This window comes from Pezoporus flaviventris, unplaced genomic scaffold (assembly GCF_033815535.1).
Source record: "Pezoporus flaviventris isolate CSIRO_AGI_PZ_B2104156 unplaced genomic scaffold, CSIRO_AGI_Pfla_v1 ptg000093l, whole genome shotgun sequence".
In the NCBI taxonomy this organism is placed as follows: domain Eukaryota; kingdom Metazoa; phylum Chordata; class Aves; order Psittaciformes; family Psittacidae; genus Pezoporus; species Pezoporus flaviventris.
In genome coordinates this window covers 4,190,115-4,213,919 of record NW_026892641.1, presented here as the reverse complement: position 1 = coordinate 4,213,919, position 23,805 = coordinate 4,190,115, and the positions used below count along the sequence as shown (strand labels likewise).

Genomic DNA, 23,805 nt, shown 5'->3' with positions numbered 1-23,805 from the left:
AAAGGACCGCAGCAAGTGCTCGTGCCACTGGAATCGTTTCCAAGTGCTGCGTCCTCTCCCGGCTGTATGTTTGGTTTCACTCCTCTTAACCCCAATCCCTGCCGAGTTGCAACCTTCCCTCCTTGGAAGGGAATCGCTTCCAGAGGCAGGGAAAGGCTCGAGTCCTGAACACATCCATACGTGCTCCATCCTCCTCCAAGCTGGTGCCACCAGCCTGGACCCTTCCAACGTGCGGAGAGGGCAGCAGCGGTGCCGGGGCGCAGAGCTGTGTGCTGGGTGGGAGCAGGGTGGATGCAGGGTGTTCCAGCTGCGCTGTCCTCACTTTGAAACAAACTCTATTGACATTTGTTAATAAAACAATGGTTTCTAAGAGCCAGCAGACCCTGAACTGCTTCCCTCATAGCCCGGCCCCTCTGCTCACTGGGATACGAAGCAGGGGCTGAGCGGCTTCTCGGAGATTCCCAGCTGGAATTTGATCTAAAGAGGTGGCAGCTGCTCAGTGACTGCTGGGCAGGGGGGTTAAACCCAACAGCTCACGATTCCCTACATCCTGGGTTTCTCTTTGAGGGACAAAAAGGACACAGGACCCAAGACGCCAAGCTTTCAGAGCGGGTTTAACTGGGAAGAACAGATGTGCTCTCCCCCTTGCAATCCCTTCTATCCCAACCCAAACCTGATCCCTGCTCCTTTTACAAGGGGGGATTTCACCTTCAGGTGCTTCCCAGCGTGAGCAGAGAGGAGGGATGACTGAAAACGAACCGGTCCTTTCTCCTCCTTGCGAGTCCTCATTCCTGCCTGAAACACACTGATGTGTTCGACAGGGGACGACACACAGGTCACTTCTTCAAACCCTTTTTAATCCTTTTTGAGAGAGACACAAACCCCCAGAGTAAAACTGAGTGGGAAAACAGCTTGAATTAAAGCCATCTGACGACAGCCTGGCTTCCAACGAGTGAACAAGGAAACGGCCTCTTTGCAGAGTGAGTTGCTGAGTTCTCCACACCTCGTTCCTCCCATGTTCACCAACTATTTTCTCACTATCTAATGATAGAAACGAGGAGGCCAATAACAACACATCTTGCAAGTCACTGGGGAGCTGGGCTCAGCTTTCAGTTCGGGTGGTTTTAGTTCTTTCTCTCTCCTTCTCCTGCCTCTAGCACTTTGACTCTCCCACATTCAGGCTGTCCATAGCATCATGCGCAGCCACCCAAGCTGTGGGTCCTCAGTAGTCCAGGGAGATGAGCTTCCACATCCATCTATGAAACAACAGACCCACCTTCAGGGCCCATTCTCTCTTCTGAACTTACTGCCAAAGCGTAAATCCTTTACCTGGGTCGAGTGGGATTTAACATGCCCAAGTGCCTGGACCATCACATCCCAGCCATGCAACCAGGAATGTTCAAGGTGAACCAAACATGGGGAAGAAGCTTTCATCAGTCCACATACTGGGTCCTTCCTAAATAAGGAATGTCCACAGACTGTATGATCCTTCCTGCAGTGCGCTCCTCAAAAATGACAATCTGCAGAAGAAAGGGACACAAAACCATTGCTCACACAAGGTTACTGTCAGCAGTTTGAGGAGGAAAAGGCACACCATCCCAGTAGGGGAAGGCAGCAGCACTTAGAGAGAGCTCTGAGCAGTGACTGGGATTCTTCAGCACCACACGCTGCTGAACATGAACCAAATCAGGTTTGCCTTGATTTGGAACGTGATGGCTTCGAAGTCGAGCTGCCATCCCCATCATGTCTCACCGGCTGTCAGAGCCACAATCCCTCATCTCCCAGACCTTAGGAGAGAGCAGCCTCCTTCCTCTGTGCCGCACTGCTTTGCAGCTGGGACACAGGCAATCAATACATGATCTATGTCCAGCTCTTTGGGACCTGGCTCGGGGCAGGATCTTGCATCGAGCAAGCAAAGGGGAAGCTCTCACCTCATTGCTCCCTTTCCGCAGCCAGGGACCAGGAAGGTAGAGTGTTTCCTGAGGGCCGATCTTCCAGTAGCGGCCCAGGTTCTGCCCGTTGACAAACACAACTCCCTTTTCCCAGCCCTAGAACCAGGAGAACACCGGGTTACGGAGGCAGCTGTACTGCCTGCCTGGCATTCCCACTGGGAATTCGGTCTGCTTCACACTCGCCTTCTTCCAGGCCACTTCCCGCAGGTTTTCTGCTTGCTCTCCCTGAAGCCAGGAACGTTTAAGCCCCATTGAACAGGAGTTATCCCTAAAGCACTAATGAAAAGGATAAAGCTTCCAAAGCTTGTACAGGAAAACCTCATCCTTTTGACAGACACATCGTGATTTCTTCCCAGGCACAGAACCTATTTCCCACCTATTTCCCCAGGTGACAGAAATCCTGCACTGACAGCAAAGCATAACTGGAAAAGGGAGCACTACAATAATGATTGGCATCAACCCTGGCTTGAAGGGAATGAAATCAGAGAAGGAAGCTGAACGATAGCTGGAGTTCTCTGCAAGAGCAGCAATAAGCCACAGAAGGAAGATGTGAGCGAATGCTAACTCTCACGTCTACAAAGAAGTGCCTCTTTCCATGCCCCATTGAGGAGGTAGGGTTAAAACCAGTGCCTCCTTCCTTTGGTGTGCTCTGCAACTAGAGAGTAGCAAGCAGAAAACACTGTCAATAGAGGAGCAGCTCTGCAGGCTCAGCATCGCCCGTGTTCTCCCAGCAGGACCACTACAGACTACACAGAGCCCAGACCACGCAGCTTCCAAACCTCTTGATCCAGAAAACACAAAGGACTTGCCTGTAGCTTCAGGAACGTGTCCTGGGGCTGATGCTCGATCCACAGCCTTCCACGGAAGAAAGCTGGACCCACAAAGTAATCCGGGACGGCGCTCCAGCCCGTCACACGCTGCAAGCTGGCAGAGAAGGAGCAAACACAGCACGGAGCTGTTACAGCAGGGCTGCCACTGCTTTGCGTGCCTGCAGTGTCAAGCAGTTGCTTTCTAGAGGGAGGGGGGCCCTCATGCTGCAAAGGGATGGAGTGGTCATCTGCAGATAGCCAAGGCAAGCACCAAGGGGGTCTTTGTTATCCTGTGCTTGCCACATCACCAACAGCCCCACTCCTGGTACAAAGGAAAAGGCTCTATGGGGCTATCACCGTCTCTAACACTACTGAAGTGCCCGTCCTCCTTCAGATACCGCGGTGCAAGCCGCAATGGAGGTGGCTGGCATGTGCTAGAGGAAAACCTGCAGAGCTGACAGGATTCAAACCACACATTCCTGCCCGCGTTCCAGGTGAGGAACACAGACACGTCCATGGGAACCTGCGGTAACTGGGGGCAATCTGGCACCATTTCTTACCTGTGGCAACAGTTTGGGGGCAGGGGGCAAACAGAAGAGGAACAGAGGAGTGTGGGGGTCCCACGTGTTCCTTCTGACCCTTAGGAGGTGCAGCTCTTGGAATCAGGGAAGCCGCTGATCCAGTGCAGTTGAATAACTGGGGAGCACTCAAGCTAAAAGCCTTTCACACCCTCCCACCCACTGAAGTGGTTCTCCGCTGTGTTCTGCTGCTCCTGGGCACTTGCCAGTGCTGACCAACCTTGCTTTAGCCTGGGTATGGCAGCTCACTTGCAGCCCAAGCTTATGGGAGTCACCCCATCAATACCCTTCCAGTAGCCCCCCCAGCACCTCCTAAGATCAGCCTCAGAAATGCCCAGATCCCTTTGAAAAGCCATTTCATGGCCTCCATTCTCCTTCCTACACACACCACAGGAGCTGTGAGATCCCGGGGGATGCACACTGTGTTCCTTTCTGGAATGAACAAGCTGCAAACAGGCTCTCAGGATGGTGGCCAGAGTCCATAGGGTGTCTGTTGCCTTAAACATTTGCTAAGGTCTTTTCTATAAGAGGCTCCTTGACTTCCCCCTGCTTGTTAATGTACTATCAGTAGTAGAGTTAATCCATCTCTTGTGAGCTTGAATTACTAAGTCATCTCCAACAGGGAATCACAGAAACAACCAGGTTGGAAAAGACCTTTCAGATCCTCAGCCCAGCTCCTGGGTGTGCTGGGACCCATCCCTTTGGGGGAGCCACGCTCTTACCTGCCTGATCGAACCCTGCTCTGAAGGAAGCCTTTAAATCCTCCACAGTGGGAATACACTTCACCCCTAAATCACGGCACAGACAAAGCATCCCCTGCTTTACCTTGTGCTGCCTGCCATATGGAACTGCTATGGAGCAGATTTTGCCCTGTTGGTAAAAGTTGGTTTCAAACGAGGAAGGAAAGAGTTTTCAATGCCACAAACCTCTTCATGAAGGCAGGTTTCATCTCCAAGCTGTACATCTTGAAGTTCCTCAAGGGGGTATTATTCAAGAAGACATCACCAATTAAGCCTGCAAGAGCAATGGGGGTGATGAAGAGCTAAGAACAGCTAAAGCTAAGAGATCTTCCTATTGGAACGTGAGGAACAGCGGGAGATGGAAAGCAGCCATGTTCTGCAATGGAATTACGAGTCCATGTGGTCCCACTGCTCATCCAGATTGAGTAGGGAACATCACTGGGCTTTGGCCTCCCCACTCTCTCCTTTGCTTCTACCCACCAAGCCATTAAGCACTGCTGAAGCAGAAGGCACAGCTGGCACAGGCAGCAGCCAGGGTGCATTGCTGGGTTTAGCTGACCAGCTATAAAGCAGCCAATGGGCTGCTTCTCTAACAGGCACAGCACAAGGTGCCAGGGGCTTGAGCATCCACTACTGTTCATCCACGGATCTCAGGGCACCTGAAGAAGCCATTTGCACTCTCTTGTTACATAAAGTTATCCTCTACGTAGCAGGCAAAGCTGGGTCCTAATCCAGCCTCCTACTTACAGGAGTGCCTTTGAGACTGTCACAGAGGCTTTGTGCACCTCTTCTGCAGTAAAGCTGAGTACAGCCACGTGCCCAAGCCCATTGGTCTGTTTCGTGCAGGTTTTGCACCTAACTCCCCACTAAAATGGAATCCTGGGGGCTTGACCTCGTGCAGCTCCACAGCTGGGTCAGACCTGAACGTTTTAGTACGCTCAATTTGCTCCTCCTGGAATTGGGTGAGCTTTTAACTGCTGTGATCCTCCAGCATCAAACTCAGTTCTGCAGGGCTTATACTCAGAGAACTATGTAGGACAGTGGGAGAACAAAGAACTTCACTTACCTTTTCTCTGCTCATTGAGTGCCAGGCCATAATTGACACGACCACGGTTCTCTACCAAGAGTCTCAACTGCCTGAATCCCTGTAAGAAAGATAAGGAAGAGCATCAGCTGGACCAGTGCTCAGCATGTGCTGTATCAGCCCCAGTGCCTGGCTAATAGAGGCCAGTGGAGGTGTTGAATAGAGGGAAGGTGGCACCAATACCTTTGGCAGTTGCATTTTGCCTGTTGAAAGCTCTGGATCATGGGGCAGGTTTGTACCTTCTACCTACTACAAGCAGTGATGCCCCTGAGCAACTCTCAGCCTTTTCGTAAGAGCTGGGTTTTTCTTGCTGTTAAAAGCTGAAGCATCATTTTGGTATCATCCACAGAGCCAGAAACGGAGTCTGACACAGTACAGCTCATGTCAGACACCTCTCCATCAAGTCAAAAGAACAACTCCTGTATCCGACCCACTCACCCAGGAGCCATGCACGGCTCTGTTGACATGCTTCAATCAATGCACTGGTCTTACTGCCAACTTCTGCCAGGGTAAGATTGCTCTCAGAGCAAAAAAGAGACATCCCCCCTCATTTTATTTAAGTCCTAAAATGTGCAAAAGCCCCCAAACCCCCTTAAAAGCTGCTTTGTGCTAAGGAAGGTGAAGCCTACACGGTTGCAGCTGTAGAATGTGTGGCAAAGACAACAGTGACTTGAATCTTCTCCATGGAGATGTATTCAAACCCCACTCCTCAAGCACAAACCCTCACTTGGCAGTGAAACCACCCTGTATTTCACTGGTGAAACAGTGTCTCATTGGGGTATAACAACCATTCCCTGTGTCAGGCTACTGTTAAAGGGATTCAGTGGGAGGTGCCTCCTGCAGAGCTATTCCTCTTTAGCAGTCGTGGTCCTGTTATCCCCATCCTACTGTGAGCAGTCTCCAAGCAGTTACCTGTCCTTCAGGAAGGGAGAGCTCCACTATGTTGTAGTCCAGCTCACCAACATACATGGTGTTAACAAACACCTGCAGAGCAGAGCACAAGAGAGGAGAGCAACCTCTCATCAGTTATACAGTCATAGCTGCGTGAAGCTGTATCTGGGGAGGAAATTGCCTCTACTAGAACTCGGTGCCACTGACTGAGTGGAAGTGGGGGAGGAAAACCACAGCATCCCTCAGAACAGCCAATATTCTGCTGTGTAAAGACAGAAGCTCCATCAGACCGGAACCTCAACCTGATTCACACATGGTGAGGGTTGGGGCTTAGCTGAGAACTTCCCATTTCCCTTCGTGGCTGACCCATTTCCTGCCTGCCAAGTCCAAAGCATTTACACCTGACTGAGGCTGGTCCATCTGCTCCTTACCTGTGCTCGGTCACGGACGTGGTTCCTTGAGTGGAGGTGGCCACCACCGAATATGACAGTCTCATAGAGCACGTACCCATAGGCCTGCCCGCTGCTCTCATTCAGCTGCAGATTCTCCATGTTAATGGGAAACTCTGACTTAATGGGCTGCAAAGGAGAAAGGGATGGAAGGGCAGAAATGGGCTCTCAGCACTGACAGCCCACCCAGAGGCAGCTCATTTCAGATAGGTGTTCCACATCTACCCTGTAAACCTCCTGTTCCACCCAATACCCCTGACTCTCCAAAAGCCACAGCCAGGAAGGTGCCAGAAAAGGGAGCCAAGGACTTGCAAAACCAGAATTCCAAGATAAGGGAAGTGGCAGTAAAAGAGGCGAGATAAAAGATTTGCCTCCTTCAAAGGCCCTTGATAAAACCCTACCTGACTTTATCCTCCTGGGGTAACAAGCACTAATTGCCCTTCCCACCTAAGGAGTGATGCCTTTCAGCATGCAGATTGGTAGTGCTACCTGTAGAAGAGATGGTATCACATCCCAGAGAGAGATGTACTGATGCAGCAGGATTGCACCGTATGATGCCTTGCTTTCAATCACAGGAGGGAGAGGAAGAGGCTGGCCTGAGATGCAAAAAGAAAGATAAAGATGGATGGACTCTTTGAGATACCAAAGGCCAGCACAGATTTAAAGCCTCCTTTGGTTCTCCCACCCATCTTTAGCACAAGAACCAACCAGAGCCACTGGGCTCCAGCTAAAGAAGCTGAAACCTGAACACTGGAGGCAGGACAGTGACTTGGGGCTGGATCTCTCCTTACCAATGATCATGCTGAAGAGCTGCCGGAGCTTGAAGAATTTGGATGTATAATCTCCAGCCTCTGTCAGCACAGCATCGTAATCTGAAAGAGCAGCACAGGGGTGGTTTGGAGCACACAGCAGCTCTGGGACAGCACTATCAACACGAGGCAAAGTTGTCATCTGTGACTTCTATTCCCAATTCAGAATGAGGGGGTTCTCCACACCCTGGAATGGGTCTGGAAATAGGAAACACTACTGCAACCCCCCTTGTATACAGGTACTTGCTTCTGAGCTCTCTTCCAACTCATCTCTCCACGACAAAGTGGACGTAGTGATCACTTCTCAATGCTTCTGTCAAGTGTAACCAGCCCACAGGGGAGCCTGAGCTGCATTCTGTAGGTGCATGGGCAAGGCCATGGGAGAAAACTCACCATAACTGGTGACATCTGACTTGTATTCATCAGCCTCCAACGCACCGTTCATGAAGCCAAAGTTGGTGCCGCCGTGAAACATGTAGAGATTGATGGATGCTCCCAGTTTGAGGATGCTGGCTACAGTATTCACCATCTCTGTAAAGGAAGGGCAGTGCCAGGTAGGCCACAGAGCAAGAAGCTAGGCTAAAACTCCTCCAGACACAAACATTCTGGTCCTTGTCAGTCAGTATCACTGCAGGGATTTGGATTGGGATATGGATTTTGCCCTCAGGAAGAGCAGCACATCTATTGACGTACCAGGACACGTTAATACATTCAAATACAGCTCTCCTATAGGTGAAAAAGGGTAAAGCTCATGTCCTTGAACAGGAATTCTGCTTTTAAGCAGAGGAGTTGGAAGCACTACTCAGCCTCCTCTACTCAACCACTAATGGCCCAATTACAACTGCAGGAGGGTGAGACAGTCATGACAATAGCATTACACAGCTTTCCCAGCCTCTACAGCACCTGGGTTAGACACCCAGGGGGGGTCTGGAGGTTTGGCTGGGCTGGGTGTGCTCAGCACCAGTTTTCCTTCCTAATGAGCTCAGGAGGTGACCCTGAGGGTTTCAATCACTGGGCTGCACTTTTAAACCCCCCTAGAGCAGCACTGACACTGACACTGAGAGCACAGAACCCCAGAGGAAAACCTGCATCACCACAGCTGCCGTTTACTGACACGACCCAAGGAAAGCCACAGCCCAGCAACGTGAGCCACTCGCTGCGGGGCTCTTCATCTCCAAAGCCTCCCACAAAGCAAAGGCTGCAAACTGCTGCGGGCCCTACAGGAGCAGGATATAGTGCTCACCGTCCGCATCAAAGACATAGTGAGGGCCCCCCCAGTTATCGAACCATCCCGTCCAATACTCCATCACCATCTTGGGCTGATCTCTCTGTAGCGAAACAAAACCAAGGAGTTAAACTGGAGACCTGGCTCTTCTAGAGAAGCATCGGTCAAAGGCAGTTTGGCAACGTGCTTTCTTCTCCAGGGCACCCGAGAGCTGTGAACAAGACGCTGTGGGGCTGCAGCGCCCAAGCAAAGCAGAGAAGACCTCTTCTAGGCACAAAGCAAAACCCACAGCGCTCAACCAGGCGCCACCAAACACTTCTGGATCCTGTTGTGTGGTAGAGCCAGAGCAAAAGCACAAACCAATCGTCACTGCTTTGCTCCTGGAAATACCCATTTAGGAATGACAGCTTCCCAGTGCCAGCCCTGAGCGTGCAGGTGCGCTGCATGAATGCCTGCCAAGGTACAACAGCAGCGCTGAGCAGCTTAATGCCTTTTTAATGCTGCACATGGCCCTGGCAGCAAGGAATTAGCCTTTGCAGGAATTAGGTCTTCATTAAAAGGCTCTGCAATTGCAGACACAGAGCAATTGCTTCCTATGTGTCACAGCCTGCCTTAGCTCCTCGGGAATTCCAGCCAGCCCCATCCCACTTGCCAGGAGCTCAGCCTGGCTGGCACTCCCTCCTCATGGCACTTATCCCTAGCAGAGGGAATTCTGCCCTTTGTTTGACAGGGGCTTTATCTGGTGCCACGTGGAACGGCCACGTTAAGTGGCATTAAAGAAACTCATGTTTCAGTAGGAGGAAACAACTGCAGGTGCCTGTAGGGATCTAACTGTTCCAGGCTCAGAGCAGCTCTTGGGAATGTCTCATCAATCCTTCCCTACCAAACTCATCCAAGGAGGAGTTTTATCACCCTCTGGAATAAAAGCCCTTAAAAAGGAGAAGGTAGCAACTACAAGAGCTCCATTTCCAGAGCTGCCTTTCCAAATCAAGCTCAACACAGCTCTCTTGCACCTTACCTGCACCGAGTCCAGATGTTTCAGCAGCCCAGGTTCCAGCTTCTGGAAGTTAACAGTGGCCAGTGCTATTGGGGAGAAGGAAAAGGGTTTATTCCTTTAACCACCTGCAAAATGCCTGAGGGACCATTGGGAATCCAGCACGAGCTCAGGGGCAAGCGGAGCATCATCTAAACCATCATTACAGCCTCCTCAGAAGCTGCCCATCGAAGCCTTCACTGGGTATGCAGAATCAAACTGGACAGCAGCACACAGTGGAATACCTGCAGCCATCTCTGTGGCTCTCCTGTTCACAGGCACCAGAAGGAGAGCACCAGAGTAGGTCCCAGGGTGTCACAAGCTTTAGTTAGAGGCTGTAAAGCGCTTGGAGGTCCTCAGATAAAAAGCACCACATAAAGGCAAACCGGTTAGTCTGGATGCACACTGAGCTTCCAGGAGTCAGGAATCAACCCCTGCTACCTTAGGGCTTGTCAGGCCTGCGGGGTGGGTGAGAGAAACCACAGCACCAGTGAAGCAGATAGAAATTGGGAAGCTTAATCTGTGCTTCTGCCCTGTGCAGCACGAGGGGACCAGCAGCTCCTTGGTGTGTGCTGCAGCGTAGCCAGGGTCACTGCATGAGCTTCAAGCACTGGAGCAGGACAACCTCTCTCCAGGAGCCCACGCATTAGAAGACATTGATCTGGTATTAAGGGCCCAGCCCCTGGTACGTGGCTGGATTTAGCATCCCTTGGCAATCCCGCAGGTGAACATGCTCTGTTCTGCTTTCCACGCAGATCAGCAGCACACCATTGGGAATTGCGCAGAGAACCAGTCCCCAAAGCCATCCCCATCCATTCCCCAGCTGGCAGCTCTCACATACACACAGCTTTCCACCAAGAGTTTCCTCTGCAGAGCACCAGACTGCTCCTGGCGTGAAGGGCAGAACTCAGTACACCAGTGATGAACTGGATCAGCAAAATCACGTCCAGTTTCAGCTCCAGAGCACAGCCTTCTCTATTTGCCTACCCATGTCTACAGCGGGTTTTGTTCTCTCCCCTGTAGTGCTTCCATAATCTCCTTGCTGCTCCACTGCTCTGAGCCCTAGTTATTCCACACATCTGATTACTTGACACGTTGACTCTAATGAGCAGATTGTTATGACATCCAAGAGGCAAATTGGTATCCAAGAGCGCTCAGCATGCAACACGCTGCAAAAGGCAACTCCAAACACGAGCTCCGAGGCAGGCAACGTTCCCACAGGAGATGGGGAGGGCTAAACAGGGACTTCCACAGCAGAGCCAAGGGGGAGAGCGACTCTGTGTGGTGATGGCTGAAGACTGCTGCACGCCACCAGAATACACGTGAGAGGATGCAGTGCTGGGGTAGGGCCATGGGCTGAATTTGTCCCTCTCTTATTACGGTCATAGAACCATGGGATTATTCGGCTTGGAAAGGACCTTAAAGCTCATCCAGCTCCAAGCCCCTGCCAAGGGCAGGGACACCTTCCTCTAGAGCAGGCTGCTCCAAGCCCCATCCAACCTGGACATAGAAACCCTGTCATAAGAACAAGAGGAGGAAAAACAGGAGGGAAATGCCTTTAATCATCCTCCTGCATGGGATTAACAAAGGATGCCCTCCTTCACCTACCTACCAGAGGCTGTAAGCCCAGAGCAAGCTGGCTGAGCAGAGAGGGCTACCCCAACCCACTAACCTTACAGGATGCTGTATCTCTGAAGCAAGGTTTTGATGGGCTTTTTCCTTCTCTTTGTTTATTGCAAAGTGGGTATCTTCTTCTTAAGTTATTACTATTAATAATGGCTGAGGTACTTGTTTAGTATCTATTGAAATGAAGCAATAAGAAGCAGTATTTCCAGCCTTGTAATCTGATTAACACAGCTAATGGGTGCAGCTTAGTGAATGGAGCATACTGCTCTCACCCAAAGGCTATGTTTCATCAGCTGCCCCTGGCAAAGAACAGCCTTACCCTGCTCTCCTCCAAGCACACACCTGCTCCGAGCACATACCTCCTTCCACTAAGCCATAGGACAGCCCATTCTTGTTGTCCGAGGTCATTAACATTTCCACAATCCCTCTGTTTAGCAGGGCCTAAAGGAGAAAGAGGAGAAGCAACTGCGTTAACAGCCCGAGTTCAATGCTGGTCAGGGTATTAAAGCATTCGAGCACATCATCAGCACCTCTGGGGATAGCTTGAGACTGGGAGTGTCTTGGTAAGAAACACTATTCCCGTGACATCTCCCATTGCTCCTAAAGCTTAAAGTCAGCTGCCAAACCTTGTTCTGTCTTAGCAAGCTGGATTGCAAGGGTGATGCATCAGACTCCAGGGTTTCCTCTCCTTCTGAGAGCAGCTAAATAAAGAGCATCACTGCTTTCCACCGAGAGAGGGCTTCAGGTGGAAGCAGCTCACCCTCCCTGAATGGGAGCTGATGTGCCAGTGAGCTCATCACGGACTGCTCAGGTACCGGTGCTCTTCACCAGTCAAGGCAATGCATTTCCAAGTTCTTCTCTGTATGAAACAGGACCCTAAGGCTTTAAAATGCCCGTGCACACAGAAGGCTCTTCCCATCAGGCCTGCTCTCTTCTGGGCGTTTTCTTTACAGAGCAGTGGCTCGTGTTTGCAGGAGAGATGGGGAAACCCCAAATTCACCCCTCTTTTCACTGGACCCGCAGGGAAGTCACTCCCTCAGCCTCGAGCAGCTCGGAGAACAAACCTGCAGTGCCCTCACTCCGAATTCCTACCTCTGAAGTGGCGACAAAGGCATTCATCAGATAAAGCAACCCGCACCACGTGCAGCCACCGGCTCGTGTGTGCTGCGCGACCAGAGAAACCGCTGCAGACAGCACCAGCCTGCACAAAGAGAAGACTGGAGCATTCCGCACAGGGAATTCCTTAGGGAATTCCAGCACAAAGCTTAGAGACAAGCTGGGACAACCTGCCTTGTTTATCGACCTGGAATTACTTATTGATACCCCACTGGATGCTGGGAGCTGATAGAATCCAGCTACCGAGGGACTGGAGTTTCTAACACAGCTTCTTGTGTATCCACGTGAAGTTTCTTTGCCTGTCTCTTGAATGGAAGTGTGAAATGGAGAACCAGCAGAGAGCTGCACACATGGGAATGGCTTAGGGCATTCCAGGGCACAGCAGAGAAACCAGGAATAGAAACAGACCCAGGTGAGTGCTCAGCTAATCCCAGCTCCTGCTCCGCGCGGGGAGGGAGCTGCCAGGACACGGCACTGCACCCACACAGGGGAGGTTAGCACAGGGCTTCCAGGTGCTCCATGAGGTTGGGAAGGTTTAATGGGCATATTCCTTCCAGGAGGATTGCAACGTGTGTTCTAGCTGCAGATGTGAATCAACCGAGTTTAAAACCCAAACCAGGACACAGACCAGGAGCTCCGCCTCACGTTAGATCCCACTCCAACCGAAAAGGATGCCCTGCAGATCCTGCTTTCCCACATTTCCACCTTCAACCACCCCAATGCACTTCCTCGGATGCACGCCGCACACAGCACCAGAGGATGATGAAACAGCACTGCAAAAACACACCCACAGCAGGCCCGGCAAGGGGATCTGTTCTGGCAGGTCTGGGAAGCATCACACGCTCTTCCAGGACTGAGAGATGGAAAAGCACCGAGGCAACACGCTGCTCAGGCACAACAGAGCCCCTGCGCCCCATCCATGCAGGCCTCTGCAAGCCAGTTGCTTATATACTTGCCACTGGTGTGACTGGTGAGAGGAAGCTGATCTGTTATCAGTGCAGACTGGCCATTAACTCCTTCACATGTTACTGTGTACTCCCTATGGAACCTTCTAAGCGATGCTGAATCACTCCACGGGATGGAGATAGTGCAGGCACTGCTCTAAGCAGGTTAAGACCCCTGCCACACCATTGATTCACTGCAAGAGCCTCTCTATACCTTAAGCAAGAGGACAGCCGGAGCCAGAGGGAACCTGAAGGTGAAGTTGGGGCACGCGGAGGGTTTCAGAAGGCAGAAGCACAGGGAACATCCAGTTCACAGCAATGCACACCCCTGTAACAGCACTTGAAGCACTGTGAAGTGTCTGCCTTGCAGCTGTGCTGGGGGCAAACAAAGAGGACAGGCTTATGTTGGATGATCGCTAAGGTTCCTTCCAACCCTAACCCTGCCTCTGTGCGTTAGATCCACTGGGATAACCTGGCCCCCATGGGCACTGGCCAACTCTCCATCACTCAGCTCAGAGGCAGGGGCCAGGGCACGGATTAGTCTCTGCTTGCCAAGGGGAAGGGAGGCACTTGGCAGATGACCTGCCCGGAGCTGAGCTCCGGATCACACACGTTCAGGTGCGTGCCACTGGCTTGTTCACAGCCACGCAAGTCAGAGGCAAAGAGAAACCTTCCCCTAATGCTAAGAGAAGCCAACCAGGACCAGAAGGAGACAGCTTCTTCAAGGCTAGCTATCTACTCCAGATGCTCCCCCATTTCCCTATCAGCCTCTTCTCGGGGAAACACGAGTCCTGAGAGGCTCATATGCCATCTCTTCCACTCCAGGAGGAAAGACAGAAGGGGAAAGCAGCGGGATGATGCACTGATGCTTCCAAGGGTTTCTGAAGCCCAGCTCCCATACGGAAGGTGTTTAGGAGAGATTCACCCCAGAAACAAGTGCCCGTGCCAACGTTACCGTTTTAACATAGGCCATGTAGTTTGGGTCTTTGGCATAGGAGCCATACTCGTTCTCCACTTGCACTGCAATGATGGGACCTCCTTTCTTGTACTGTTGGGAACGAGAGGGAGAAGTCGGTCAGCAGGGAACTGAGCAGATGGACAAGGAGCCTCGGTGGCACAGGGAAGATGCAGGAGTCTCGGATGGACTCAGCTCCACCCTCCCAACGTCTGTGTACAACCAAACCTCTGGATCTGGAGAGCTGACAGAGACAACCCTGGTACTGCTTCAGCCTGCTGCCATCACACACAGTCCCTGCTTGTGGACAGGGAGGGTAATGGGCTGGACTTGCCTGAAGAGGGACCACAAGAGGCATCAGACGGTCGAAATAAGCATCCACGGCTTCCGTGAAGCCCTTGTATGTTGTCCTCAGCTGCATCTCTGGGTCCTGCAGGAGCCAGCTACGAGAAAGGCAGCAAACAGAATCCATCAGAGTCTCCTGGCCACTCAAGGAATGGGCAACTTGGCTAAGGCCACAGTGCAGGTATGGACACCCGAGTCGGGGGGGGCCCATCACCCCTTCCAGTGAGGCCAGGCTGCAATTGCCAACTTCTCCCCCTCTTTTTGGCCTGCAGTTTGGGCCTAAGCTCATTTCATACCTTTCCCAAGAGGATTTCAAGGGCTAAACTTACCACTCGCAAGGTTACCCTGGAACATCCTGCATCCCCTAGGGCACAGACCCCAACCATCACCCAAACAACGCCTCCAGGCATTGTTCCCGTGGTTTCTACTGCTCATTTCCAAGACTTAGTTTGTTGGTTGGGTCTTAACAGAGGAAAGAGCAATTGGCTTCAGAGCAGACCAGTGCCACGCTGTAACGCTTCGAGCTTGCACCTTCCTTGTCTCTGCATAAGGAGGCATTAACTAATAGCGCTGCCAGAGGTCTGGAATACTCAGCTCCTGCACTCTGCGTGCAGCTCACTGGGGTTACAAAATCACTGCTCTTTATCTGTGAAACGAGAACAGCACTGCTGCTCTTTATCAGTCTTTTATCTGAGTGATAAAGATGCACAGGGCAACACGGGCACTTCCCCGTCACGCAGAGCCAACCGCTGCCTCTGGGCACACAAGCCATCCCCACACACCTTCCATTCCACCTCGAGCCCTCTGATGCCAAAGGCATCTTGAGAAACGAAGACTCCAAGCAGCAATCCCCACTGCAGTGTCTCCACTAAGGTTCACACTCCCTGACGGTGAGGAAAACAACCGGTTCCACTGGGATCCAGTATCCAGGCGAGCCTCAATGCTCACGTCTTCAAGTCAGCTCTCCAAGCACACAGCAGGAGGGTGGCACGGTTAGGGGTCAGCCAACCCTTCCCCATCTCTGAAGGGGGCTCAGCCGTGTGCCCAAGGGCTTTTCCACCCCCCCAAGGGAAGCAGCACACACTTACCTGGGCAGACCCCCAAGGTCCCACTCGGAGCAGATGTAAGGGCCAGGACGCAGAAGCACCCACAAGCCGTTCTTAGCTGCCAGCGAAAGGAAGGCCCTGGGGATGCAGAGAGCTTCATCAGTGCCTGCCTGCACCAGTCACCGTGTGGCACAGCACAGCAACTGCCTGCTGAGGCTGGGACTGGGACGACAGCTCCAAGGAGCTCCAGAAGGAATGAGAGCCTCCGTTGCCTGATCAAGGCACGGGCTGGAAACGACCTCCTCACCCACAACCAGCAGAGCCAAGCGGGTCTGGAGCGGAGCTGGAAGAGGCACCACGTACCCGAGATCCAGGTTCCCACTGAAGTCGAACTTCCCTCGGTCTCGTTCATGGAGGTTCCATGGCACGTACCTGGGCAGTGCAGGGGGGGAAAGGGCTCTGCATTGGTGAAGCACACCGAGACCCCCCGCGCACCCCTGGGCACAAGCATCCCTTCAAACAGCCGGGATGGAGGACAAATCCCAGCAACCACTATGGAAGCCATAGGGAGGGAGGGGGGGCACTTACGTCGTGAGGGTGTTCAAGCCACAGGCTTTCATTTTCAGCATTCGATCTTCCCAGTATTCCCTGGGCACTCGGAAGTAGTGCATGGAGCCTCCAAAGATGCGGAACGGCATGCCCTCCAGCAGGAACTGCGAGTGCTCTGCCTGCAGGCCCAGGGTCCTCCCCCATAACCGCAGAGGGACCAGTTCGCTCCAGTTAAACCTGGAAGAGAAAGGCAGGGATGAGAGCACCCGGCCTCCAGTGATCAAATCTGACCCGAGAGGCTGCTCGTGCTCCCCTAACCTGGCAGGGTCCGCTCTGACTGCTCCTCAAGCCACGCTCTTTGCCATAGAGAGCTATAGGCAGAGGGAAGCCTGCCCACGATGTGCATTTACCCTTCCTTTCAGTAGCAGCTCCCATCCCAAGCCTCTCTGCCACGCTCTGCAACTGAACCGTGGCACCGCTCCGGCCCGGAGCATGGAATCACCCCACTGGCAACAGGAGGAGGGCAGCTCCTCACCCCCAGTTCCAGCACTTCCCGAAGTTATTCCCTGTCAGATGTCCCTGTTTTGCAGCGGGATGGCCGATTCCCAGGTCCTTGCTCCAACAGCAGCTGCAGCTCGGTAGTGACACCCTGAGCACCTTGTGGCCTCTGACACCTTCCAACTCCATGCACGGAAGGCAAAGTGCCCTCAGTGGGAACAGAGAGCTTCTTCCTTCATGTCCTGGATTACATCCATCCCAGGAAAGGCAGAGCCAGCTGCCAGCACCAGCTTCTCACCGCTTCCATCACTATGTTGTTTGCCAACAGAACAGGAGCAAAGGCGATGCCAGGTTCCACGGCACTTACCGCCTTGAGTCCTCATGCTACCACAGCTCCATTCGGGATGCTTCCTGCGTGCTCTGTCTATTCCCTATCCCCTTGCAGCTGGTTATGGCTGAACCAAGAAACCATTTCATCAACAAGCAGTCAAACTGCCTCCATCATCCCAGTTCCACCGCTCTGAACACGCAGAAGAGCTGGACAACAGCAGCTTGCTCCTCCGCACAGCCACATGTGAGGGCTGAATTCCCATCTCGAGCAAGCAGGAGTGGAAGGGAAATGCCTCAAGCTCCAGCTGCTTTCTCTACTCTAGGTGCAGAGCAGGCACTAGCAGAGGGGCTTACAGGGATTGCTAACCAGCAGCTAGTACCTGTCCTTCAACACAATGCAAGGAGAACTAAGCCTACTGCAGGGGCTGGCTGGGAAGCCCAGGGTACCTGTACAGCACAGCATTCCCACAGGGCTCTGAAACAGCCGGCAGCAGGCACGGGTAATACCTGCAAAAGGAAGTCTCGATTAGCTTGGTGCAAGCCAGAGCTGGGAAGCTCAGAGGGGTCTGGAGACTCCAATCCTTCAAGAGTAAGCTGGAAAACCCCTTGTTTCCGATCACTTCCTCAGCCCTAACTCACCCCTGCCCACAGCACCCAGGAAACACACAGCCAGGTAAAGATAACGCCATCGCTTCATCCACTTAACCCTGGCCATAACCCAGCTGGCGCGTTCCCTGCCTCAACACCCCCTGGCACCCACCTCCGTGCTTCCAATGGAGAGCAATTTATAGCTCCCAGGTTCGGGTTTCTCACCTCCATAATGAAAAAACCCAAATCCAGCTCAAGTCCTCTCTGATGAGCAGGGATCGAGCCTTGGTATTGCTCCCCCACATACCCACAGCAGCCAAAGGAGAAGGAAAATGAAGCCAAAACGAGGTGAGAAGCACGGAGACCCACACTAAAGGACAAGAGACTCCATTTAACCCCTAAACTCTACACAGAGCTCTTTATTCCATGCTCCCTGTGGCCAGGGGGAAGGGAAAGCTTTGATTTGCCTTCACTTGCTGTCCGGTGGCAACCAGGGTCCTGTGCCAGGCAGCCAAGCCCCAGATGCACGTGGTGGGGATAATGATCCTGGTACAGGTTATTCCCAGCGGGAGAAAACCACCGGCTTCTGATGGACACCCTGGTTTACAGGCACTCTTTGGAGCAGACTTCCACCCGTTTACCAGGTATTGGCTTGCAAGAGTCCTCTGTGAGGAACGGATGTGGCACAAACCCAAGACCAGCCCTAAGAGAACTTTGCTTCTAATTACACAAGGACTTAACCAAAGCTTGTCTATAGCCCCGAGGATCAGGTAGTTTCCTGTTATGAACTCCAGGACCCATTATAAACATGCAATAAATCCCGGGAGTAATAAATCCCACGTTGTCATGGTGTGGGTTGGAAGGAACCTTAGGGCTCACCTAGTTCCAAGGGGCAGGGATACCTTCCACTGCATCTGTTCTATCCAAGGCATAACCACATCTGTTCTGTTCTATCCAAGGAATAACCACATCTGTTCTGTTCTATCCAAGGCATAACCACATCTTCCCTCGTATCATCCCCCGTGCCAGGGACTGAAGAGCTCCTGCCGCTCGGCATGGACCAGTCCAACGCGACACAGGCTCGTCCAGGGAGGAGCATCACCCCCGAACGGATGCGATCCAAGCGACAACCCCGAGCAACAACGCCCCGGAGCAGAAGGCGGCGGCAGCAGCACCGCGGGCACAGCGCCGGTCCCTGGGTACCGCACGGGCACGGGATGGGAAGAGCCGGCCCCGGGAGAGGCTGGAGCGAGGTGCACGCAACGGGAGCGGCTCCAGCGGCGGCACTGACGGGAACCCCGCTCCCGTTCTGCGCTGACGGGAGCGCCAGCATCCCCCGGGACAGCATCAGCGCAACGTTACCGTTACCGTTTCTGACGGGCAGGAGCTGCGTTTATTATCACCCGTGCAACTCACGCTGCAAACCGTCCCCACGCTGCCGAACGGGAGCGGGGCGCGCTCCTTCCCCCCCCCCCCCCCCCCCCAAGGAAGGATTTGGGTTCATCCCCATGGATTCACCTCCCGCCGGCACTGCCTTAATTCACCGGTTTCACCCCAAACCCACGCTCCCGCTCCCGGCCCTGCTCTCACCTCCGCACCAGCACCCACAGCACGACCGCGACCAGCGCGACCCCGCCGACACGGCGCTGCCGCCGCCCGCCGCACGGCCACATGGCGGCCGCGCTCCCGGCCCGGCCCCGCCGCCGCGCCCCCCTCCTCACTCCGCCGCCTTGGTCCGCTCCGCCCGCTGCTCGCTCGCTATTGGTCAGCCGCGGGCTCAGCCTGCCTCTTAGCGGCCTCTGATTGGTGGCTGGGCGCCCGCAGGGCGGGGCGAAGGGTGGCGGTATGGAGAGGCGGGTCCCTGTGCCCCTCCGCCGGCCGCTACCCGGGGAGGTAGCTCCGAGCCCGGCCAGCGCGCTTCGCTCCTCGGTGAGACCCAAGGCAGGCGGTAAGGGTCCGTCATCTCCCGGCCCTGCCATGGGTGAAGCGTGGGCTGGGAGAAGAGGAGCCGGGTTTAATCCCTGCCATAGCCCAGAAGGGAATTATCAGTCAAATCAACATCGCTGCTTTATTGATTCCAAATGGGAGGGGGGAAACACCTGAACTCACTGATTTATTCCCCCTACGCTGTGCAGGGCAGGGAGTACCGATTAGGAACAACAGGTTAACTGTTCCCATGCAGTACCTTAGTGTTCGTACCGCTTAGGTTAAGCACCAATACGTGGTAGGAATAGGGAGAACAAACAGTCGGTCCATTGGGAAAGGGGTGCAGGGATAAAAAGGAATGCTTCCAGGTAGCCCAGAAGCATCCTGCTTCATAGTTAAAAAGCCATTGCAAGTGGTTAGAGCTGCAGTTATGTGGGTAACTTGTTCCCTATGTCCCCAGAGGCCTGGTGTTAAAGCAGAGCTAATAGCTCCCTTGACCTAAAGAGCAAAAATCCCATGGGATTAAGGCTGCACCTCTGCCCGGTGTTCCCATTTCAGTCCTGACTCAGCAGAGGCTGGGGTTTCTCTGGTGTGGCAAGCAGCCCGTGATGGAGATGTGGAGACGGAGGCTCGTATTCACTGCTGTGATTGGCATCCTCAGGCTGCACAATAGGAGCCACGGCACAGCAGCTCTGCCAGGCACAGGGTGGCAGCATATGAGGGGCATCCAGCTGTGTGCTTCCAGGCAGTATGAGGCAGAAAGGCTGTTTCCACAGGGATATCGATCCCCCTCCGTGCTCCCAGGGATGGAGCCGGTGCACAGGGGAGGGAAACAGAGTGAGTGTAACACACGATGGCATTTTAAGGCTGGAGAAGAGCTCCTGGTTTCAGGCCTGCAGCAGGCTCCTGGCCACGATCATCCGCATCACCTCATTGGTACCTGCAGCAGGAGAGGGGTGCAGAAGAGAGGCAGTCAAAGGATTTTCCTCCAGATAGAGGATTCTCCCCAGATCAGCAGTTTCACAAGCACAGAAAAGCTCCTCCCAGTGATGGAGGTGGCATTTAGTACATGTTGGGGCAAAACACAACACATTTCTCAGGATTCAGAGTGGCAGATGCTGTTGCTTGTATCAATTTGGGCTTTGGGAGGATGCAGCACCAGCAGTGGACATAAACCAACATCCGGGTTTTCGCTATTAACATAGAGGGAGTGTGGACCCATTTGGTACTGGAAAGAGGATGTCTTGGGTGTGGGTGAAGGGATGTCAAAGGAGGGCACACAGAATGGCCCAAATGAGATCAGAGCAGGGCAGACCCTGTCAGAGACATGATGTTCTCCTGGCCCTAACAGTGCCCTTTACCTTCCAGGATCTGGTGGACTCTGACGTCTCGCACAAACTGCTGCACGGCGTAGTCCTTCAGGTAGCCATAGCCCCCGTGCATCTGCAGAGCCTGGTTACAGATCTGAGGAGAGAACACTCACCAGTGAAGGGACACGGAGGACACGGCAGGGACAGGAGCTTGGTAAGAACCCAGGAACCTCCCTGGTGTCTTTGTTCTGGTCACTTAATCCCATCTTTTCAAGTGTGATGCGGCAGCAAGGCACTCCCAGTGCTGCTCTCAGTGCCAGCGCATCACCCAAGTGCTGTTTCACATTAATGATGCATTTATAGCACAGAAACACCAAGGAAAACACTTTTAAGGGGTATGCTGCTGCATGTCTGTGGTGCTACCGATGCAAAACGCCACCACCACCATCTACTGGTCAGAGAGGGAGAAACTGTTCCTTTTCCTCCCTTCTTGCTTCCCCTTTTCAGGGACGTTTTGGGGTAACAGTGGCCTATCAAAGAGCACCTGCTACCTGGGAATCACGGAATGGGTTGGGAAGGGCCTTAGGATCATCCAGTTCCAACCCCCTGCCATGAGCAGGGACACCTCCCAGCCTGCAGCACGACTTTTACCCTGTCCTGTCCCCCTCTTTGGTCCTCTAGAAGGCAGTGTAGGAAGCGCAAGCCTGAGCTGTGAAGCCTCCACGGGCTGCAGAACTCAGTCCCATGAACACCCTGCTCCTGCAATGAGGCTTCTGGCTCAAGGAACGTGCTTGGGGCTGGGTCGTGACAGTGCCCAGCTGCTTCCTGACACCCTGGAGGGGCTGCAAAGCTCCCAAGCGATGCTTCGAGCAGCCCACCTCAAAGCACGCATCGGTAGCAAAGAGCTTGGCCATGGAGCACAGCACCGGCGCGTCCTCCCGCTCCTCCTGCAGCGCCCGCGCCGCGTTGCGCACCATCAGCCGCGCTGCCACCAGGCGTGTGGCCATCTCTGCCAGCCTGAACTGCAGGTACTGCACAGGGGAAAGCAGGTCAGCGTCTCAGGGAGGTGGGGGGGACGGGACCTGGGCCTCGTCCCCTCCCAGCTCTGATGGGGGGTACCTGGTTGTTGGCCAGGGGCTCCCCAAACTGCTTGCGCACGGTGAGATGCTCCTGAGCCAGGAGCACAGAGGCGTGAGCAGCTCCTAACGAACAAGAAGCTGGTGGGAGAAGGCAGGGACACAGAGTGAATGGGAAGCAGTCGCAGACAGGGAACAGGATGATCCTGCCCTCCTTCCTCCTCCTCCTCCCTTGGCTTTCTTACCTATGTTTATCCTGCCTCCATTGAGGCCCTTCATGGCGATGCTGAAGCCCTGCCCTTCGGCTCCCAGCCGGTTGCTGATGGGAACCACGCAGTCCTCAAAGATCACAGCTCGAGTTGGCTGGGAATTCCAGCCCACCTGGGGAAGAGCAGAGTGCCCTCAGCCTGCCCGAGGAGCAGCACAGCTCCGGCTCCCAGCACAGAACTGCTCTCAGCCTCTCGGTCTCCTTGCCAAGCTGCTGCAGAGCACCCCCAGGCTATGTGGTCTGGCCTCAGTGTGGAAACAGGAATGATCTATTTGAGAAGAGGCACAGATCCAACGGTCCGTGATGCTTCTGACATTAAAACCCTTCCCTTCACAAAGGGCAAACTTCACCTAAGCTGGGCCTGGCTTGGGAAGAACGGTCCAGGTGGGATTCTGGTACCATCCCAGAAGAGGTCCCTCATCGTTATCCTGCGCTTCCCTCAAGCACCCAGGAAGCAAGCCCCAAGCCTCGTACCTTCTTCTCTTTCTTCCCAAAGCTGAGCCCTGGTGTTCCCTTCTCCAGCAACAGGCAGGAGATGCCCTTGGGGCCTGGGCCTCCCGTGCGACACATCACCAGGTAGACATCCGTGTCCCCGCCTCCGCTGATGAAGGCCTGCAGAAAGGCACGAGAAAGGGGTCCCTGTCGTGTGCTAGCCCAGAGCCTGCAGCTGTGAAGACCCCAGAAGGTGTTCAGGGACCAGCTCTGGTGAATGCTCTGCAGAGAATACAGAGATGAGATAGCAGGAAATGGAAAAGATGAAACCCTGTGCATGCACTGCATCCAGCAGCTTTAGGAGCAAGGAGGTACCTTGGTGCCATTCAGGACGTAGGAGTCCCCTTTCCTCTGAGCTGAGGTCAGCAGGGAAGCTGCATCACTCCCGCTTCCTGCTCAAGAGGTAAGGAAGCAGCCAGTGAAGCAAGTCCAGAGCCTGAACCTCCCCCCCACCCCAACCTGCCCCTTCCCAACATCCCGGTGACTGCCCAGGTAAGCACAGGAAGAAACTTCCCTGCTGCTTGGAAGGCTCAAGTCCAGCTCGGCTGCGCTGGGAGCCTGGGAAGGAGCCGATGAGGATGCTCACCTGGCTCGGTCAGGCAGTAAGAAGCAAACTGTTCCATGCTGCAGAGGGATGGGCAGAACCGGCGCCTCTGCTCCTCGCTGCCAAAGGTGTCGATCATCCAAACACACATGCTGGAGCAGCAGAGAAGGAGCAGCATTACAGGAGGCCTGCACAGCCAGCACTTAATCCTATCCTGCACGCCACAAAGGCAGAATCAGTTCCTGGTGGCATCTCCTTTAGAAGCCTGTTTGTTCACAACCACTAAGAGATCCTCACAGGGATGGGTTTGCTCAGGGTCCCAACATGAACTACGAAGCAGCGCCAAGGGAGCTGCATCCAGCCCACGGAACAACTCACTTGTGGATGCTCATATAAGCAGTGGTGCTGGTACACCCCGTTGAGAGCGCTTCAAAGATTATGGAGGTATCAAGTCGTGACAATCCAGAGCCACCGACGTCTGGTTTCACATAGATCCCACCAAATCCCAGCTGGCCTGCCTTCCGCATGGTGTCCACAGGGAAGATTTCCTATGGGACAGGCAGAGGGAGCACAGTAACCAGGATGAATTCAATCTCAGCATTCAAACTCTTTTGGTACAGCA

The 23,805-nt window shown here is 53.8% G+C and overlaps 3 protein-coding genes across 5 annotated transcripts in view; 1 reads left to right on the top strand and 2 right to left on the bottom strand.

The window, feature by feature from the left end:
* Positions 1 to 23,805, top strand: part of B3GAT1 (beta-1,3-glucuronyltransferase 1) — a 177,308-nt gene that overhangs the window by 50,891 nt on the left and 102,612 nt on the right. The window lies entirely within an intron of this gene.
* ACAD8 (acyl-CoA dehydrogenase family member 8) overlaps positions 1 to 23,805 on the bottom strand; it is an 81,859-nt gene that overhangs the window by 57,030 nt on the left and 1,024 nt on the right. The window contains exons 3-11 of one of the 2 annotated variants that reach the window (XR_009747349.1): positions 23,562 to 23,731; positions 23,226 to 23,335; positions 22,955 to 23,031; positions 22,622 to 22,759; positions 22,125 to 22,260; positions 21,923 to 22,020; positions 21,682 to 21,834; positions 20,855 to 20,957; positions 20,134 to 20,433 (exon numbers count right to left, since the gene is read on the bottom strand). Coding sequence is in view for 1 of the 2 variants with exons in the window: in XM_061476162.1 (XP_061332146.1) it covers positions 20,381 to 20,433; positions 20,855 to 20,957; positions 21,682 to 21,834; positions 21,923 to 22,020; positions 22,125 to 22,260; positions 22,622 to 22,759; positions 22,955 to 23,031; positions 23,226 to 23,335; positions 23,562 to 23,731 (1,038 nt within the window). In the remaining variant the exon portion in view is untranslated. Of the gene's footprint in view, positions 1 to 19,616; positions 20,434 to 20,854; positions 20,958 to 21,681; positions 21,835 to 21,922; positions 22,021 to 22,124; positions 22,261 to 22,621; positions 22,760 to 22,954; positions 23,032 to 23,225; positions 23,336 to 23,561; positions 23,732 to 23,805 lie in introns of those variants that run through there. The other variant, XM_061476162.1, reaches the window with a different exon arrangement.
* On the bottom strand, positions 919 to 19,261 carry LOC133281030 (beta-galactosidase-1-like protein 2). Of its 2 annotated transcripts, XM_061476160.1 has the most exons (19): positions 19,158 to 19,261; positions 16,191 to 16,388; positions 15,966 to 16,034; positions 15,645 to 15,740; positions 14,546 to 14,654; positions 14,212 to 14,304; positions 11,556 to 11,637; positions 9,556 to 9,620; positions 8,556 to 8,640; positions 7,706 to 7,843; positions 7,295 to 7,375; positions 6,993 to 7,099; positions 6,486 to 6,632; positions 6,076 to 6,147; positions 5,146 to 5,224; positions 4,266 to 4,353; positions 2,762 to 2,876; positions 1,932 to 2,048; positions 919 to 1,520 (listed from the first exon to the last, which is right to left on the bottom strand). In XM_061476160.1, the coding sequence occupies exons 1-19, from the start codon at positions 19,238 to 19,240 to the stop codon at positions 1,434 to 1,436; spliced, it is 1,911 nt and encodes a 636-aa protein (XP_061332144.1). In that variant the 5' UTR covers positions 19,241 to 19,261; the 3' UTR covers positions 919 to 1,433. The 2 variants fall into 2 exon arrangements, with proteins under 2 accessions (XP_061332144.1, XP_061332143.1); XM_061476159.1 differs by lacking the exons at positions 919 to 1,520; positions 1,932 to 2,048 and adding an exon at positions 17,427 to 17,486 and having other exon boundaries at positions 2,684 to 2,876.